Source organism: Neopelma chrysocephalum, unplaced genomic scaffold (assembly GCF_003984885.1).
Source record: "Neopelma chrysocephalum unplaced genomic scaffold, ASM398488v2 Primary Assembly neopelma1_45, whole genome shotgun sequence".
NCBI classification, from domain to species: Eukaryota; Metazoa; Chordata; class Aves; order Passeriformes; family Pipridae; genus Neopelma; species Neopelma chrysocephalum.
This window is the reverse complement of record NW_020897704.1, coordinates 16,158,852-16,180,084: the sequence shown is the minus strand read 5'-3', so window position 1 is coordinate 16,180,084 and position 21,233 is coordinate 16,158,852. Positions and strand designations below refer to the sequence as shown.

Sequence of the window (21,233 nt, the reverse complement as noted above, 5' to 3'; positions counted from 1 at the left end):
GGCTTTTAAAACAGGACTTACTTAACACTGTTAAAAACAACTATGGTAGTAATTTAAATCTAATAAACAAGAACATTATTTTCAGCTGATTTGTTCTTCTCCATATTGAATGAATTAAGCTGCAGTCTCACTCCCACTAAAGTCATGGTAAGAGCTTTGCCACTGAAATAAATTGAAGCAGGATCAAATTTACACTCCTTCTCTCTTTTTTAACCTTAAATAAGTAAACTAAAGACAGGCAGTTCTTTCTCCTCTGCTGAAGGATGACAATGCTAAATCATCAGTTCCATGTGGAAATTAGCCCTGTTTAAGGATTGTTTAGTTTCATGCAGTGTTTCACACATGGGGTTTCCTTCCCTCTAAGAATTTCCCCCTAATAGTGATCCTAATAGGGGTGAAAAAGCAGAGGAGAACATTTTGGTGGCAGGGATTCTTTTGAGAACTTGACTGGATGAATACATTTCCTTAATGTTCTAAAAATGATCCTTTGAACATGCTACTTTACTATGTCAAGCATCCTGTTCTCTGGATAGTTTTTGCTTTAACCGTGTTTTATTTTATAACTGATGAGATGCTTAACTGTTGCATCGGAGCTGTTAGTTTGTTCTGTTTCATTATAGCTGGCTTATTTCCATGTCATGCATCGTTTCATTATACATATAAAACATAGTTACAATTGTACAGCTCCATGAACCTCTCTTAAACTGTCTGTGACACTGCAGTAATCCCAGTACCCCAACGGGGTGTTGCACAACCATGAATGGTTGGAACCAGTGATGTACAAATAAGCCTAGAAATAAGCTTGCATTTTGCAGCTGCACTTACTCTACAGGAAGAAAAACTAAAACCAACAAAAGCCTGCTCTTGTGGCAATATCAGCAGCTGTAAATCTGAATGCTCATGAAGATCAAGCACAGTGGGCTGAGTGAGGAAGTGGTGCTTTTCTGGAGTCCCTTTTTTGTCGTTAGATTAATTTTTGATGATTTGTTATTTCTCAGAAAAATCTGTCTCCGACTGTTTTGCAGAGAAACAAAATGTTTATGTGAGAGTGAAGATCCTAGTTTTGGATGATTGTCTAGTTATGCAAAAGACTTTGTCTGTTTTGTCTCAAAAATGCTTTCTGGAGGCAATGATCATTGAGACTTACAATGTACCCTAGCTTGAAGATGGATGGGGCACTGCTGTCCCTGTGAGGAAAGACTTTTGTATGTTCTGTAGACTAAGTATAAACTTGAAGGCATTTATAACAATTTAGTAATGGGAAAAACAGCAAGTTTCTTACAGAATTTTTTTCCTTTTTTACACTAGTGAACTTGAAGGTCAGATCCAACTATATGTTGCATTTTCTGTCATGTAATTATCATATATATAATGTCCTGGAGAGCAGCCTCGAGTCAGTGACATCAACAGTTTATATAGCAGTTGAACTAAGAATAACCTTACAAAATTGACCCGTATCAACCTCTTAGCAGTGTAAACAGCCTGTAGTTCACAACAGTTTTCATTTTTTCATGATCACAATAGGGCCTCAATTGGATAAAAAAAGAATTGTGTTCACAAAATACCAAACTGTTCTGCTGAATCTTGACTTTATTAAATCTCAAAAGATGAGAGGAAAAAACACAAAAAGGAAGAATGATTGGTCCCTTGTAAAAAGGAGGATGGGACAGTGTTAAAAACTACTCCCCTAGAAGAATGTGGGGAAGATACATGATCAGTAGCATCAGCTCTGAAGAGGGTTCTTTCAAAAATCTATTTTTTAATTGCATGTTTACTAATGACATCTGTTAAGTAAATCCAACTCAGATGAGTTTCAAAATTCCCAACCCCGTTCTCTTTCTATGCACTAGTTTGAGGACATGATCCTCCTGACGTCAGTGTCTGTCTAGCAGTGGACATCTGTGGTCCCCATGCAGGTCCTCCTCGAGTCACATCCTATTTCCCTTTCCTCCCTCCCAATTTCTGCTGTTCCACTTATAGATGAGTTCCTCACAGCGTGGCTGAGGGATTAAGGGGAGGACTGTTCTGTACTCAGAGTCCTTTGGACATAAATACACAAAGAGATAGCAGAAAGAGACAAAATTTCCTTTATCATGCCAGTACACAGTCAAAGGAGTCAGAAGGATTGTGTAACTCTGCTTAACAGAGACATTTCAACAAGGATGGGAGTGACAGAGATACCTTTTTTGAGAAAATAGACATTTTACTTTGTGATCCAAATCCTGGCTGTCCCAAAGTGGTTTGCTGTTGAACCATAGAATTTGGCAGCTGGGAGGTTACTGAAGACACTGAAATTTTGTGTTTAATTTATCTGGCATGATTAGGGTGACTTTACAAATTTTCTGCATCATCCATGCACTCTGGATTTTCTTGAAAAATGTATCTTCTTAAATATGTAACCTTAACATATATGACATAATGGATATAAATATTAATAATAAAAAATGACCTGCCTACAATATGAAATAAAAGCTTATAACTATATGCTACGAGCATCCACAGGTCATGTCACCCAATTTTATATTTGAAATTAAGTTGGGAGGGGCTTCTACTTGCCTTGTAAAGGAAACCTCTGAGGGCCCATTCCAGATCTACTGACGAGTGTGCACTTCGTAGGAGCTGGAGCTTTGAACCTGCTTTCCTGTTGCTTTGGAACTGATATGCTGCAGCACATGGTTTCCTTGTGCAGATACACATCTTCGAGATCCCTTGCCCTGTCGCTTTTAGTAACTACAGTGCTGTTGCAATGTTACCCAAGTCTACAGGGCAAGTATTGGGTCCATCTGAACATCTGCATGTGGGACTCTGAATCTGACAGAGGTTGCCTGGCACATCTCCAAGACAAAAACCTAGCCTGTTAGGAAATTAATGCTGATATTCAATGAGCTCTATTTTTAATGGCTTTGTAAGAACTTAATTCATGTCAATATCAGAAAGCATAACCGATAATTCTAATTCATTTTACCATAGGAAAATATGTACCCTAATTATATTTGCCATAGTAAATCTAGTTTACCATAGTAAATATGTAGTCTAGTTCAAGGTATTAGAATGGGAATTGGGTTTATTTTCATTGCTTCAAGGCGTTCTTTACTATTGCCAGTGCAAAACTGTTTTGCAAACCCACCTTTTCTTTAGCCGATTTAGCTACCTTGTTCTACTTGCTGGATCGCTTGCTTGCTTTTCAATAATATAAATATATATATGTGTGTGTGTAAAACAGGGGTAAAAAAGGAAAAATAATAAAAAGAGAAAAACCTCAAAGCCTTTAGAAATTTCCTGGAAACAGTCATTTTTTATATTTAAACCACATTTTCTTAGAGAGGGTCCATCTGATGCAGCTCTCTGAAATAATGACTAAGTGACTTAAACGGTGATTCCCTACAGCAGTCACATGTCTGTACTGCACTTCTGTAGCACTTCAGAGCAGGGCTATTAATTTTGTTTTGTTAACTCAACCAGAAGTCATGATGGTAGAAACATCTAAAATACGAATTAATCCTCCCACTCTCTTCTTGCAAAAGTTCCCTTTCCTCATTCAGAGCATGGGAAAGAAAGCTTATCTGGCCCACGTCAGAGAGGGAACCTCCCTGTGGGGACAGGAACAAGCAGTTATATGTGGGGAGAGCAAGCAGGAACCTCCTAAAGCAAGTTTGCTGCCAACAGCAGAAATCTCTGTTGCACTGACAGGTAAATTTGTTCTCAGAGGTCCCTGGCCTTTGCCTCCTTTCCTGTGCAGCACTTGTGTGGCCTCTGTAGCAATGCTTGGAGTCAGGGAGAAGCATGGTTCCCATGGCTTCTTGCTGTACACCCAGGGCTAGATTTTCCACTGGTAAAATTGTTGCAGGTGGTTAAACTGACAGTCTGGCTCTGAGTTTTGATGCAAGTGCAAGTGCATTGTGGAGCATGCAGAGGAAAGGGAAGGGTGGAATGTACAGCTATTCAGTGTTTCCATAAAAATTGTGTTACTCAGGTACTGGTTATAACTAGTGTATAGAATACAATGGCACTGGTGTGGAAATCACAAATAGCATTCAATAATAGCAATGATAGGCTACAAATCTGGATTTTTTCTGTCACTGAGCTGTTCTCTTAAGTCTTGAAAATGGAGGCATTAATGAAGTAACTGAGCAAGTACATCTGTTTGGTATTAACTCTTCATTGTCAATTCATCTTCTTCAGGAATACCTCACAGTGCCCTGTGTCTCTCCTCAGCCTGTTAGTATCAATATTATTGTATTTTTCAGGCCCATGCAATCTGACCTTGGTATTACACCAGAGTTGTTCATGCCACTAAGTTCAAGGTGTCCCACTTTTTTGTATGAGAATCTTGTCTACTTTGTTATGAACATTACCCTCATTAGGAAGCTGGCATATGTTTGAACGCAGTGAGAAAAATGTTAAAGTGGAAGTATCGTTAAGATATCTGACTGATTTAAAAACATCTTTCATCTATAACAGCTGTAGGATGAATGGAGCAAGTCCTGGTGTCAGATGCACAGTCTGAGAAAGCAGATTTGAGTAAAATGAATCCTACAAAGAGAACTGTCAGCACTTGTCAGTAGTGTCAGAAGAGCTGTTAGTCAGATCTAAGTTTCTGTAGCCTACTGTACCTTGGATTTATTTCAGAAAACTCCTTACAGATTTAAATCCTGGACACTGAAATCCGTAACAAAATTCTCATTTGCTCCAAGTGTGAAACAAAGTCAATTTATATTACTTCCTACTTCCTTCATCAACAAAGCACAAACGGAATGATAATTTAAAACTCTGTCATGTTTTGTACAGCTGCTACCAGAGAGGATGAGCGGAAGTAGCAGGACAGCCTGCTGCTGTTTTATCTGTCTGCAGACAAATGGGCCATAAGGTGTAGCAAAATTCTCTGTCTTGCCTCAAGGTGACGTGTTTATCTCTAGAGAACGCTCAATTTCAGAATTCCTTCTGAAGATGCAGTTAGTTGAAAAGTGCGGGCGCAGGTGCTTGCAAACACTCTGACCATTTGTGCATCATTATGAAGGAAATAAAAGTCTGAAATGAAGGGTTACTCATATTTTGAAGACAAGGGCAATATAATGATGGGAATTTGTTCTGAACAAATACATCTAGGGTCAATTGTATCTTTTAAACTCAGAATACTTTAGGAATTCTCTAAATGGCTGTATTCCTGCTATATTGACATTTGTTTATTCCAGAAATATGGTCCAAAATTTCTACAATATCCATGTAAGTCTTCATGGGTATTCTCCAGCAGTGAAAGGACTTGCTCCTACCCAGAGGAAAGTGATGTGACATTTGTTCTTTATTGTATATAAAAATTATACAGCCTTTAAATTCAGAATCATTCAAAAGTGTCATTAGAGGTAGCTGTTTCGAAAGAGGTTGAAGTGTTCCATTTCTGATAATTTAGGCATGGCTTCTCATGAAAAAAGTCTGTGACTGGCCACAAAGGCAATTCTGAGTCTCAACCAAGTGATTACAGATTACTTCATGCTTACACCATGCTGGAGTTGAGGCATGGCAGCATGGTCACCACATATGTGACTTGAGGCTAAGAAGTTTAAATATGCTTTATAAGTGTAAATACATATTATCAGAACCAAATAACATTTTTTCTTTAGAAACCTTTATGCTGTGGCTCTGTTGCTGGACATTATTTAAGTAAGCAATAGTCATGCTGTTGTGAGCCAAGTCCACCGAAATACTGTGCTAAATGCATAGAACCCAGTCACTATTTCAGCTTCTACCACTCAGCAGTGAAATATTAACCCAGAAATGGAGTTAGCTTAATACTAATTTAATCACCAGACTGGAAAAAAGTATTTAATTTTCAGTAAAATAACAAATGCATACTATAAACTATTGTTGAACATGTACTCATGAAAGACCATCCCTGTAACTAACTTGGTTTCTGTGCCTTGTGAGAATGCTGGTTCTATGTTAGCCAGGCTACAGAGATGTAGTGATGCAAATCAACAGCTTGCTTTAAGCTTGAAAATTATTGGGAAATGTACTTTTCACAGTAAATATTTCCAGTGTAATATCCTTGGTGATAGTAAATATATCTTGCTGTGAAGGGAAATTTCAATACACAAGATTGGATTGTGGTGTTTCATGGAGTGAGAACAATGATTAATTTGCCTGCAATTTAATCAATTCTCTGTTAAAGTTTCCTTGACAAATTTTATTAGGTCATGTTTCAGTTTTAATCTTATCAGTGACCATGCTTAGAGTCTTATTTCCAGGCTGTTTTCAATAGTTAGTAAATAACTGACCAAACATGATTCTTCACCACTTTGCAGCTTGTGTTGTCATTTGTGTCAGTAAGAAAGCAGAGTGCATTACTGTCATTTCAATCTGGAATATTTTACAGATATTTTCCTAATGATGCAGTGAAACGAATGACTGCACAAGGCAGCAGGCAGGGCTCATTCCCACTTGGGCATTTCAGTCATGAGGCAGCTTTTTCTCTCACTGTTGTAACTGTTCCAGGTGTTTTTTTTTTTTTTTTACTGAGAAATTTTGTAAGTATTAAGTAAGAGATGCCAAATGTCCACTTGGGATGGTCACTTCAGAGATCATTCCTTCCGAATAAGAATGAAATGGGAAGTGGAGAGCAGTCTCAGTCATCATCTTTCAAGTATGTGGAGGATCAAGTCTATATTTTGGCAAGTGACACCCTTGCAAAGTCCCATGCTTTGCATGACTCTAAGCAGTGAAAGTGCTTTAGAGCATTTGCACAAACATATCATTTGTCCTTCCTCAGATCAAATTCCCATGGCTGGAGATGCAAAGGAATTTTCCCTCATATTCTGCATCTTATTTACTCATGTCCCACAGGCGAGCACTATGGTATGACTGGAAGCTTGTGATCACAGGAGATTTAGAAGTAACACAGTGATATGGATGGCTGAAATACAGTAGCCTGTGAAATTCATGAATCTCTCCTGTTTATTCATGTTAACGCCTGTGAATGATTGATCAGTTGATATTGTGATCCTGTATTCCTCTGCTTCCCTCCATCCTGTGTACTAATTGGGACACAGAGCTGTGAAATAGGGATTTAATCTAGACTGCAGAATTTCTAAGACATTTATTTTTGTACACTGTGGATCAGATAACCTAGTAATGCAGCCAGCTCTTCCATCATGGGTGGAGAAAAGAAAGGCGATTACCCAGAAATTATGTCCTCCAGCAAAGCTCAGCTGATAAACAGTATTTAAGAATTTGAATAGCCCAAGGGAGCTAAAACCTCCTGTTGTGCTGTGATCAGCATCAGAGAACCCCTTGCCAATAAACAGCTCTACCATATTCAGTATTGACAATCTCCAGTCAGAAAAAAACCAAGGGAGGAAGTTTGTACCAGGGATGACATCTAATGAAGACACATCTACATGATACACAAAATATTAATAGTGAGTTTCTGTCAAAATGGCTGCTCTGTAAGAGAAAACCCAGTTACAACATGTGTCAGAAGGGAAAGAACCCAGTTACAACAAATGTCAGGAGCAGTACATCTTTATGTCTTATTGGGTAAAAACACATTAGTGGAGTAAGCTAAACATCAGAAGTTGTGTTTCTTTTTCCTTCTTAAAAAATTGTATTTCTTATTACACTGGCTTGGTCATTCTTCAGCCAGGCTGTTCATCAGCCAGCTCTAGTGTAAGAAGCAGTTTGGAAGGGACTGAGGTTTTTATAGTACCATGGTAACCATAAGTTGCTCCTAAGTGATCTCGCTGTCAATTAATAACCAGATCTTTTAAAGCGTTACTAATTTAGAAAATAAGCCCTGACATCTTTGTCTTCAGAAAAGATATGTGAGAAAGATCATTACTGGTGTAAAGCAGTGTAGTGCTTAACAGTGGATTTAATTTTTCATTGTGAAGTAAGATGTTTTTCCAAAGTATTGCCAAATAAATCTCACCTAAGGGAATAGGAGCTGCGATAGAGCTGCAATTTGTTTTCAGATTTTATTGTGACAACATTCTGCAGTGAGCCAGACAAAACCACACAAACTTAAGTAGAAGTAACTGAGCCAAAAAATAATTGTCATAATTATATGCCAGGTAGTCAGATTAATAATGATAAAATATTTTTCCTCCCACAATGCTATTTATTAGCCAGCAACAGAACTTAATCTTTGCTTTGCTTGTCACATGGTTTGTGAGAGACCTTGGAGAAAAATATTCGTGTGTTTGTTTTTGGGGTTTTTTTCTTCATTTCATTTGGGAGATTTTCTGCAAAACACTTGCCCTAATTTTCATCATGATCAGGAAGTGTAAATAACTTGTGCCATAAGTCTGGCTCCTCTAGCAGGAAGGCTACATTGCCCATCCAGTGCCAGGAAGGTGGAAATACCCTTAATTTTATGTTCAGTTAAATACAGGATTTGCCTTTCTGTTTGAAGGTTTCTGAATCATTTAGCTTGGAGAGCTTTCTTGTGGAAGAACTGATTCACATGTTTATTTTTTTTCCCTCAAATTAATGACTCCCCAAGAAGACTTAACTCTCCTTGTGCTCTTTTCTGTATGTTGTGTCCTCATTCAGAATTACCAGAGTATTCATTAAGCAAAATGGTACAGACTTTTTACTTTGCAGCCTTTTAGCTTTTTTACAGAAGTAAAATTCTGTCATTAGTTTCATAGAGCAACATGTTTTTTCTTAATTACCTTTTGGAAGAGATTTGAAGCCACTATTAATTCACAGTAAAACTTAAGTGTCAACGTGTGTTTTTAATAGGGATATTAAAGATGTTACTACTGGACGTTCCCCTTAATATACCATCTTCATTTAATTGAAATAAATGGTCTTTGAAGATCCCTTGATTGCCTGGAGGAGGAGGCCCATGTGGACCATGTGAAGTTCAACAAGAGCAAGTGCAAGATCCTGTACCTAGTTCGTGGCAATCCTAAATATCAACACAGGCTGGGAGATGTATAGATTGAGTGATGAATAGACTGAGTGCAGCCCTGTAGACAAGGACTTGGGCATACTGGTAGATGAAAAACTGGATATGAGCCAGCAATGTGTGCTCTCAGTCCAGAAAGCCAACTGTATCCTGGGCTGTACCACAAAAAGCGTGGCCAGCAGGTTGGGGGAGAGTATTCTGCCTCTCTAGTCTGCTCTGGTGAGACCCCAGTTGCAGTACTACACTCAGCTCTGGGGTACCCGGTTCAAGAAAGACATGGACCTGTTGGAATGAGTCTGGAGGAGGCCCATGAAAATGATCAGAGGGCTTTAACACCTTACCTGTGACGACAGGCTGAGAGAGTTGGGGCTCACCAGCCTGGAGAAGAGAAGACTCTGAAGAGACCTTATTATGACCTTTCAATATATAAAGGGGGTTATAAAAAGATGAAGGAAGACTTTTTACCAAAGCCTGTAGAGACAGAACAAGGGGCAGTAGTTTTAAATTGAAAGAGAGTGGATTGAAATTGGACATAAGTAAGCATTTTTTATGATGAGAGTGGTGAGACACTGGCACAGGTTGCCCAGAGAAGTTGTGGATGCCCCATCTCTGGAATTGTTCAAGGTCATGTCAGATGGGGCTTTGAGCTAGCTGATTTAGTGAGAAATGTTCTTCCTCATAGTGAGGGGTTGAACTGGATGATCTTCAAATGTCCCTTCCAACTCAAAGCGTTCTGTGGGTCTCTGATACCTGCCACTTCTAACCACAGTTTCCTGCTTGTAACTGTTCTTGGCTAGCATTGACCTTCTTTGCTGCTTCATATCTGAAGGGCCAAATATAGTGAGATATTAATCCTTGATCATGTGTATCCCTAAGCATGATGATATAAACATACATTAGTTTTCTTAGAATGAAGGAAAGAGATAACACACATTTTGCAAAGATTTGTCTTTTTTTGTTTCTAATTTTTGTTGAATTTTTGATTCCTTTATGCCATAGAGATAATGCATTAAGAAAATTTTATACAGAAAAATATTTTGTGAAAGTAAATATTACCCAATTTGGAAGTGAAAAAAACCCAAAACAAAGCAACCCAATGTTAACAGGAATTGTATTATAATTCTAGAAAGACTGCAGTTATCTCACTGGTATACTCTATGCTGGTTGCATATATTTATGAAAGATACCTATGAGTCATATACAAGCATTTTGATTATAAAGGTTTTCTTCATTTTACCCACAGACTTGCTGCTTTCAAACAGCTGCATCCCATTCCTGGGATCTACAGAGGGGCTTGATTTTCGAACCCTGCTGCTAGATGAGGAGAGGGGCCGGCTGCTAATTGGGGCTAAAGACCACATCTTCCAGCTCAACTTGGTTGATTTAAACAAAAATGTGAAAAAGGTCAGTGTATTTTCTGCAGAGTTTGTCTCCTAAGTTAAATTTTGTTAAATTTTTTATTTATTTATTTATTGATTTATTTGTGGTAAATGCAGATTCATTGTGCACTGCAGTTTACAAGGATTTGATAATCTCACCTCCCATAGTTATACAAATTATCTTCGTTCAGTTGAATTTCTCATGCTATATGATCTGTGCAACCGATGCCCTGCAAGAGATCGGCTACCTGGAAGAGTCCTGCAGTGCATGAAAATAGCATCAAAATATCAGCAAACAGGAAAAATGCAGCTCAGAGTGTTCACCTCAATTTCTCTGGTCATGGTTACCCTATAGGATTAAAAGCATTTGAAAGAAAATAACTGAAGACAGATCTTTCATTGCTTCCTGGCATCACTGGGATTACTTTACTGTAATATTGAACAGAGCACAGGCAATTTGGATGGCTTAAATTATAGTAAAATGTAAGTGGCAATTTTAATATTAATATTTATGTTAATACCTAAAATTACCAGTGATAGGAGAAGCTTCCACTGGGATCTACTGTACTCCCTTGCCCATGCCCTGTGACAATGTGTTAACTCCAGATAATAAGATGGCAATTTAAGCTTCAATATTTCTAGCGGAGACGTTGAACTGGAGCTTTTGCAAGCACAATTGACTGCTATGACTAAAAACCAGATGCTTGCACAGGAACACATGAAAACTAGTTTCCTGCTTCTTCCAGATATGAAGAAAATGTAAATTCTCAGCTGTGTTTGATATTTTCTTTAAGCACCAGAAGGGGGTTTTAAGTTACTGTGTTCTCCTGTCAGCTCTGAAGGGGTAACTGACCCTGAATTAATGTGACTGCAGGCAGGGCTGAACAGGTGGAACAAGAGACTATTTTGCCCACGTTTGACCACAACACTTGCTGTCGTTGTATAGAAGAGATACAGTACCAGGCTGAATATCTTATTTCTTATCTTGACTTCTGCAATGTCGCACATGCCAGTTTTGTTAAAACTCAGATTCTGAGTATTTCAGGAAGTTTCTTTCCTGGGATGCTTTATCAAATACTTACCTTGCTTCTGTCATCTCAGTAGTTGACTTAAAACCCACCACCTCAGGATATTGCATTAATAACAGCACTGATAATTATAATTGCAGATTTTCAGGCTACAAATTGATTTCTGGTGTAGGCTCTCCGTAGAAAACAAATTCTGCTTGTGTGAAAAGCAGATTTCTGTTTCTGTGGGATGCTGTTTGCCTCCTGAGAGATGCTGAGTGCTGTCACTTCCCATTATGTTCAGTGGGGCTTTATGAGTCCAGACCTTGCCGGAGGTGGTGGCACCCTGCGAGTGCTGCCCCTCCATCCAAGCCGGTGACATTTTGCCTTCAGCCAAACCACCACTGATCGTTGTGGACGTTGTGCTTTCCAAGAAGAGTGAGACACAGATGGAGCCAGGAGAACTAATGTGCAATCAGTTAGTGCCATTTGGTATAGATGTTGTAGCACAAAGACTCACTTCGTACGGGAAGGAAAATTTGCATTTGGTAAACTGAATAGAGAATGTGTGCCCTGTGTTAACCTGAAAGCAGGGAATAAAATTCCTAACCACTTGCATATCTGGACTAAAGGAATGATTGTGTGCACGTTAAAATATTTCTTAGTTTAAGCATTCAGGTAATATTTAACTTTTCACAAAAAAAAAAAATGAGGAAAAACATATTTAAATAGGTAAAACTGACTGAGAAGCCCTGCAAAACATGCTGGTGGGCTAATTTTGAAGATTTGCATTTACCAATTTTACAAAATTATCTTCTTGCATAAACACTCAGGTAACACAAGGCAATATCACACATTTTCTCTTTGATTCCTCTATGCTTGGCTGGTAGAATCTTCCTAGTGGAGGGAAGGGATGAGATGAAGGAAGTTGCGTGAGAAGCCGTGTATAAATCTCAGTCCCTGCTGAGGTTTCAATGCTAAAGGATACTCTCCAGTAGCAGCAAAGTGTTAGAAAGTAGCATTTGCCTGTGCTGTGTTTAGACTGACCGTGGTTTGGGTTGGCTCCAGGCCAGGCGGCTCGCTTCCAGGCTTTCCCAGTGTGAGGAAACCACACATGTTGGGACTACAAGGGTCTGAAGTGTGTCCTTTGTACTCCTCCGGAGTAAGAGTCGTCTGGAAAAAATAATGTGCTTACATACAGCCACTAAAATGAGTAGTAATTGATTAGAATATTAAGTTTCTGCCTATAAATTGTGTGTTTATTAATGACTTTGAGGAAGGAGGGTTAAAAGCAAGTTGAAGAGGCAAGAGAAGTGTAACAGCTTTGAGACTAGAATGCAAGATTATGCATAGTTTGGGATTTTCTTTCTTTAAAACAAAGATGAACGTGAACTTTAAAAATGCTCTATGCTGGGTAGATTCAGCTTACTTTAATAAAGCTCTCAATTTCACATATTTGTTTTATTAGGAGCAACTGATACCTCCAAAAGCCAAGTCAGGATCCCCCAACAATTTATTCTCATATGTGGATATAATTACTTGGCAAGATTATATTGTAGAGTCTAATGCTCTATATTAAGACATTTCTGGAATACTATTCAAAGAAGCATCCAAAGCATTGTATCCTGCTCCCTTCTCTAATGTATACATATATATAATTTAATAGCTTCCTTTTTACAACCTATTTATTTACCTAAATTGGTTAATTTGACTTACATATATTAAGTTACGGCTTTATTTCCTGGTGTATTTTTCCTGATGAAATAAATCAATATTTCTGCTGGAGTCACAATTTCTTAAATCATTGTAGTTTTTATTCAATTTATTGTGTAATAGGTTGAAAACTTCCTTAGCTGGAAGCTTGAAAAAAATCCATCCAGTTTCCAGTGCTTGCAGACCTCATTATAAAGCAGCAGTAAGTACAACAGTGTAATGAGAAAGTCCTCCAGAATGACAAACGAATGCAGAAAGCTAAAATTATTATAGTCAATAAATATCTAAATTTTAACAACAGAAAATCATCTTTCTGTAGCAGGGGTATAATTTCTGTGAAGTTGTCCTCTATAGAAGCCTTCAGCTTGTATTGCAGGAGGGGCATTATCAACTGCCATAGTCTTTTTTTGAAGCATCCTTACGTGCCTGACAAGTGCTGCAAGCTTTTTGTAAACTGGAAGATTTGTGGTTCCTTCCTATGAGTAAAATAAAAATGTTCAGCAAAACAAAGCAGACCTACTGAAGACCTTTATGCCATAACCAGTGGAAGTGCAGTGTAAAACAGACATTTAATAGCATGAGAGGCTGGAAACCTGGGCAAGAAATTCTATAGAAACCCTAAGCTCTGGGATCCTGCTGGAAACATTACTTCAGTACATAGCATTTTCCTGTGAGTTTGCTTAAAGCCTTTGTTATTTTACTCCCTAAACTAAATAAATACTAAACACAAAATGTTGTCAGCTGGGTAAACACAAAATAGCTGCAAAGCATCGGTGCCCCTTCCTGTGGGTCTGCTGGCTAACAGTGCACACGGGGTTACATGTCAGCGCTATTATCACGGTGTAATCCACAGTGAGACCCGCCCAGCTCTGCAGGAATAGGAATGCTATCAAGGGCTGACAAGCTTTTGAAAAGCTGCCAACCTGCAGGAGCTGTCAGTGCTAGAAGACACAGCCACATGTGGGCCAAATAGATAAACATGTCAGATCCCCAATAGCAGCTTTGGAACAAGTTGTTTTCATCTGTCCCAGTGTGCACTGGCTCAGGGTCACAAATTATCATCCCTTGGAGCATCCTCAGTTTATAGTTGCTACTATATTTTGGTATTCCCAGGTACAGCTGTCTTGTGACATCCTTGAATGCCCTCTTGTATTGTTTATTATCTGTATTTCATGGGAAAATATACATATGCATAAATATATATTTATCAGCTGGGTAAATGCTTATGAAATAGTTTCACACAAATTTTTTTGTATAACTCCAGTGCTTGCCAAGAGTTCAAGTGGGCTTATATGTCAGCACTATTATCATTGTGCAATATTTGCAGTGTGACCCACCCATCTCTGCAAAAAGGGGAACACATATGCAAATACATATGCATATTTATGTAAAATAGCACCCTCAGGATACAGGAGCAGAATTTTACATTCATAGCTCTGAGAAATGTTCAGTCAGTCTTTATAAGCGTGGTCTCCATTAAGAATTAACCCAGTGAGAATTTAGCCAGTACTGAAGGGAGGCTTTGGTTCTTGCCATCAGAGTCCAGGATGTTTATTGCAGCCCTGAATCACACTAATACCAAGATTGGTCCTTCCTAAGCAAATATGTGCTGTTTATTCTATAACTCAAAGAAATTTAGCTTTCTGCCTGTCACCAAAAGCTGTAGACAGTCTGAGAGTGAAGCTTTCTTGACCTGTCAGAAGAAAAATCTTGCAAGAAACATCACTGAAAGCCAAAGAGTCACATGGAAACCACTGGAGATACCCAAATTTCAGAAACTGGTGGCATGAGGACTGAGAAAGTCTAGAATAAACCCAGTGGAACTGCAGGAGGAATGTCATGAGTTTGATCCTCCACACATAGGGAATTAGTAAATCCATCAGTAAATCCATATTGGAGGCCCTGCTTTTGAAACACAGAGAACTTCTCTGGGTGTTGCAGTTCATAGGTTGCTCATTTCCACCTGTTTTGCAGTATTTCCCTTCCTCCCAAGATTAATAGACATAGAAACCATCTTATCTATCATCTCCAATAAAACAAGACTGGTTTTACTGGATATCCATGAAGTTTAGTGTCCGGTCCCCAAAGCTGGTCAACATGGGCACTAAGAGTGCAAGAAAAAACTGTAACAGTGCTTCAGGGTAAGGACTTCCAGAGGCAAGGGTGATAACTTTGTGCTTGCTAGCACTTGGAGGGCTCTTACCGCTGAGATATTTACTCTTGTTTGGAACCTCTGGAAACCTTTTGGAGTGCATGAAATTGTTTGACAGACTTAAATTTAGGCACCTGTGTAGACAAGGTGAAAGATTTTACACAGTGTTTACAGAAACAAAACAACAGGTGGGGCAAGACATGAAGAAAGCAGTATGAAACCAGAATGACAGCAGTCCTAGGTGGAAGAGAGTGTCTCTGTTATTTCCTTTTGCATTGTTGCCATAAATTATGTTTCCATAAACATCCGCTGTCATTTTTATATTTTAGCTGTGTGTTTAGCTATAAAGAATGGCCAATATCCTGCTCTCTGAAAATATTTGCTCATATTTGCTCTTTGGTTTTTTCAAAGGTAGCAATTGTCTTTAGTCTGAAGTGATAAACATGTCAGGAGCAATGCCTTTTGCCCTAAAAGTCCTGGAGTATGGTTTCCTTCTAGGAGAAACAGACAGTAGTCAAAAGTCTGCTGTGGTTACACTGTGGAAAAAGAAGTGTAGAAGCACTGAAGCCTTTCATGATTTAATCCAGTGTAAATGAGATCAGCATCTGGTCCATTCTCTTAAGTTTTCCCATGTGCTCATAACTTACATATGAAAATGCACTTTTCAGGAAACCCTTAAGGGCTGAAAGCATTGTCTGCTACTTGAGTTGTGTTGGAGATCTCAATTTAAGAGGAGAACTAGGGCATGTGGAGATGTTGCTTTGTCTCAGACAGATGGAATATTAAAGCCCATTTGGTTCCAATATGAGGTTTCATTCTTAAGAGCCACCTGCCAAATTTAAGCTATCAAAAGTTTGTGAATGTATCATCCAAATACACAACTTTTATTTCCCTCTGACTTCCAGTGCATTTTACTCAGTTTGACACCATGAAAATAAAGATTGCCATACACTGACACTGGCATTCCTGCTGTGTTGTAAATCACTTCGAAACAAACCTCATACTCTCTCTTTCCCCTTCCAGTGTCACATCAGATTATATATTTCAGAGATCCAGTTTTCTGTTACTATGAAATAATTAGAGTTGGAAGTTCTGGTCAGTTATTTTCCTGGATGTATATTGCAGGTATGGGAAATAGTACCACAAGTGAAGGTCTATGACAGATATAAACAAGATCTGAGGATACATTCCTGGCTTTTAGGGATCTCTTAAGTATTTCTGAGAGTTAGCTAAACCTTGATGAAACTTATAAAAAGCAGACAGCCTGGTTAGTTTTCAAATACAGGGAGAAATTCAGACAAGGAACTTAGATGTATCAGCTTCCTTTGTTTGTTGATGACTTTAAAATATTGAATTCCAGCACACAGCAAGTACAGTGGGAGCCACTTACAAGGACTGCTTGGGGTAGCCTTCCTCTGAGGATTTGTATATGAGAACTATCTGTCCAGTTCCCCAAGCTGTGGACTTCCAATACTACACATATGAATGCAGGAGATGTGAGGGATTTAGAGAGCAACTAGTATACAAATATGGTGCGCTAAAATCAGTTCATTTCCTTGTTATTTAGCTTAGTTGGTCAGAGCATGGTGCTAATAATGCCAAGGTTGCAGGTTCGATCCCTGTACAGGCCATTCACTTAAGAGTTGGATTCGATGATCCTTGTGGGTCCCTTCCAACTCAGAATATTCTATAATTCTGTGATAATTTAAACACTCTTTGTTTTCAACAAAATAATACTAAAAATGCACTAAATTCTTTCCAATGTTTGCTGAGAAATTCAATAAGTTTGTAGTGCTTACAGTAATTTTCATTGAAGTGACCCGAGGTCAATATACAGCAGTGGCAAATGTCCCAGTTCTCAGGATGCAATCCATGAACACCCACTCTTATGGCACGAGGGCACGACATTCATGATATTGTCTTATGCAGCAGGGTGACATTCTTATTGGATCACTGTCCTATGTTTTCTCAGTGCTCCTTGATCTTACTGTTTTTCTTTGCTTTTAATTTTTGAGCTATGAATTACGAAGTTCTTCAGAAAATTAAAAAAAAAAAAGAAAAAAAAAGGCAAGTCACATTATTGTCATTTTACTGGTGGGAAAATTGAGACCTGACTGTCACATATAGTAAGGCAACAGAAAAACTGGGATTAGACTGTCTCCTGGTTTACTTTAGTGTGTTTGGATCATGTTGCCCTCTCTACTGTACCCATTTTATGGTCACATTGAGCTAGGTTATGAATCCTTTTTTTTTTTTTTCACGCGGGGGAGTAGTTTTTCATGGAGAAGAGTTTCTCAGGGGGAGTATATTGCATATGCCAATGTGACAGTGGGTTTACAACTCAATCTGGATTTGTTATTTGGAAACTGCAGCTGGGACTGTCATGGGGAATTTACTCATACCAACAAGCCTGAGCTTCTGAATTATGGTGTACATGCTTCACAAAGCCTTATTAAGACATTTTGATGCCCAGAAAGCTGTAACTTTACTGCATACCTTCCCTCAAGCATCTATGTGATGAATATCTAGTACATAGAATAAAACAAGGGAAGAAAGCCGGCCTTTTCTTGCTGTGTCAAGCAGCTTCTTAAAATCAGTGTATTTTCGTCTAAGTGCTTCTACCACCTCTTATTTTTTTTTAAATGGGAAGGAAGCAATCCCTTCCTTCACAGGCCCCAAGTTCAGTGTGTGAGTGTTATGAGACATGCCGATCAGCTGATGTCCTTCACTCCTGATACAGACACATCCTGCTGGTGCTACATGCACCACTAAGAGAGTACTTTGGGGTTTCTCCTACCAGAGACTGCACTGATAGAGAAGTGCTGAAGCACGTGTGCAGCATTAAGCACGCGAGAGGCTCCAGTGAAACCCCCAGGACTGCTGGAAGCTGTCAGCCTCAATGAGACACTCAAGTGCTTGCTGCTGGCGTGAGTGTGACTATCTTGGGGACCTGAAACTGGAAGGAGTCACGTTGGTCAATTGGTCTCACTCCCTGCTATCAGCAGCAGCTACCTCATGTAGCAGTTATTCCTTTCATAACCTGGTCGAAATCTGGTATAAGTGGCCTTGTGGGATACTTCATACAACTTCTTTAGGAATGCTGTTGCTGTGTACCAGAACCTTGTTGCTCTGATGTTTCAGGTTTAATATTTGTTAAAATCTACAATCTATAATATATATTTATTTATGAGCAGTTTATACCCATTTCCTCTGGCTGTTTATAATTCTGGTCTTCAGAGTCCTTTGATTCTTCCTGCACAATTTTATTTCATTTATATTAGTGATGATGCTTCCCAACTTTGTGTCACCTGTGTGCGTTATTGCAGAGTGCTGGTAAAGGTAGGGTGCACAAAATAGGATGAGCTCTGACACTATTTCTTGAGGACTTTAAGTAACTTTCTACTTCAGGTTCTTTACTTATCAGGCCAATTTTTATTCTTATAATAATGCCTATTTTTGCCAGCTGAGCTAATCAGTTTCCACGTGGCAATTTAGTAAATGCTTAAGTGGAGCCTTGATGAAGAGGAGCTCCATCAGATAATTACATTACCTTAATGTAATTCAGCTAGATACAATATTAGAGTGGAATAATGTTTCCTTACCAGGTTATATCATCTTCTGTAGCACAGTCCATTTTCATCAGAAACATACTTTATTCCTTCCCTAACTAAAAATTTGTTTTGAATCCTTACAAACAGATGAAACAAGACCAATGGGTTTTTTAATTGCCTAGATAGCTTGTGATTCTTGTCTTTTGCATTTTTATAATATATAGCATTTTCCACTTGTTTTGTAAAGTCCTGCATCATCCCAGATTTAGTAGCTTAATTAGAAGTGATTCTTGAAAAAGCTATATTTTCACACATTTTCTTTGGAATCACTGTTTTACTTTTGAGGCATCACTTCTCCTAAGAACATAGAGTCTTAAGTGTTAATCTAGGATCAAAATTGGATAGAGAAAGATAGATACAGAAAAATGAGGAAAATACTCACTTGTAACCAGTATTGTTGATTTTTGACAGATGGCAGCTGAAATGAAGGTGAATCCAAATACACTTTATATATATATATATATATATATAACTATATACATATAGCTTCCACATATCAATTTAGGTATATAAATAATATTTTTTAAAATATGCACTTTTTCCTTTTAATTCCTTTCTTACAGTAAAAATGCATGTTTGGAGGAAGGAAAAATGTTACTTTTAGAAATTCTCTGCTCCTGATCTGGAAAGGACCTTTGTGGTTTTAAATGTTTTTTTTAATCAGAAATCAATTTCCAGCTACCCTCTAAAGTGATACCTTATCTGTCCTATACTTATGTACTGCTTAATTTTTTACTCCTGGGAGGTTTTCTTTCACTCTGCCAGCAAAGAACTTATTAACTTCCATTTATTAGGAGAATTTAATTTCTTTCCTGTTGATAAATTTAAGAAAATATTTGAAGAATGATTTAAAAGTAATGGTAAGCTTTTGGATTTTTTTTTTTAATTGGGCTATAGAAGATAAAATCAGGAAATCATGACAGTAGCCAACCTTTGGATTTTGATATGGGTATTTTACAAGGAAAATAAACTGAAGATTAAGAGAAGAAAATAATCCTATTTTAGTATATAGTTCATGTATTTCAACTAGTTGCATTCTTGATTTAAATTTAGTAACTTCACTTAGCTATTCTAAGATTTCTCCAAACATTTCAGATACAGATGCAACTATGAAATATATTAAATATATAATTTTTGCTGTTTGAAACACAAAATTATTATGATTTTACATATCAGTGTTGTTGTCACCATTATTAGGTAGTGTTTAATTATCTGGTTTTTTTTCCCATTCTCTGAGGTTTTTACTTATTGAGGAATTTGGAAAAAAAAATTGTTAAATAATATGTTATCGTTGTAAATTCACCATGTAAACAGAAAAAAACTATGAACAAAAATTACCAATTTCAAAGCTTTAAACATCTACAAGCTCAATGATTTTAAATATAAAAGAAACTCCTGGAGCATCTAGTCTTACATTTTTTCATATTGTGAAACTAAATAACTCATCTGAATAAAATATAATACTAAAACTTAATTTCTCCCCCTGCAAAAAAGTCAGATGCATAATGTTACTTGTGTCGGTGTTTGAGGGAACCAGACCTGGGGTAGTGTTACACAACATGTCCTATAATAAAAAATGAAGTTTATGTTTTCTTGCTCAGCACATTAACTCATTATTTATTATGCAATTTTCTTGATCTATTATAATTTAGAACTGACAGTTTCTGGGAACCTCTCATTTCTCATGCAGAAAGCAAATACATATCACTTTTACTCCCCCATATGTAATTGCAAATTGATTTTAAAGTTGGATCACTTAACTTCACTTTTCATTGTCTAATGTGTGGTGCTAAATGCTGAGGCTGTTGAATAACTAGAGAGTAAAACAATTGATTTTTTAAATGATAATTGACTGTGGTCAATTATCATAGAAGTGGGGGTGTGCATATTTCAGTCTGGTACCACAAACACTAATTCCCATGAAGGAATCTGGAGAAGAATTGAGAGCAAGTCAAGTCCATTAATACTTCTGATGCCTTGTGTTGGTTTTGGACAAACCAACTGGAGAAATAGAACTCCAAATAAGCCACTCTCCTTTTGTTTCAATCTCTCCCCACCCCCTCTAGTGATGAAGGGACAATAGGAAGACATATAAGTAAAAAATAACAATTTACTAAAGGAAACAGCAGTAACTACAAAGATACAAAGAAAAATGGTTTTAAGCCCACAAAGCCAGAAATTGTTTTCTAGTCCACAACCCCCAGGACAAAACCAAAGGACAAAATGGCAGCTGCCAGGTGGTTTCCCCAGGCAAAGACAAATGGCTGAGGGGCTTCTCCCACCGTCCCAGAAAAAAAACCAAGGAAAAGGATTCTCCACAGGAAGAAGGCAGGAAGCAGCAGCTCTCCCCCCCTTCTCGGAGAAGAATAGTCAATCAGCAACAGTAACCAGCAGGGGCTAGCGGCAGCTCCTGCAGCAACCACAGCAGCAGTCTGTCCCAGTAAGGAACTCCTGGGGCAGCCACAG

General features: G+C 38.1%; 1 protein-coding gene across 4 annotated transcripts in view; it reads left to right on the top strand.

The window, feature by feature from the left end:
* SEMA3D (semaphorin 3D) overlaps nt 1-21,233 on the top strand; it is a 143,812-nt gene that overhangs the window by 49,817 nt on the left and 72,762 nt on the right. For all 4 annotated transcript variants that reach the window (XM_027679481.1, XM_027679483.1, XM_027679482.1 and 1 more), the window contains exon 3: nt 10,149-10,309. In XM_027679481.1, the coding sequence (XP_027535282.1) occupies nt 10,149-10,309 (161 nt within the window). The remainder of the gene's footprint in view (nt 1-10,148; nt 10,310-21,233) is intronic.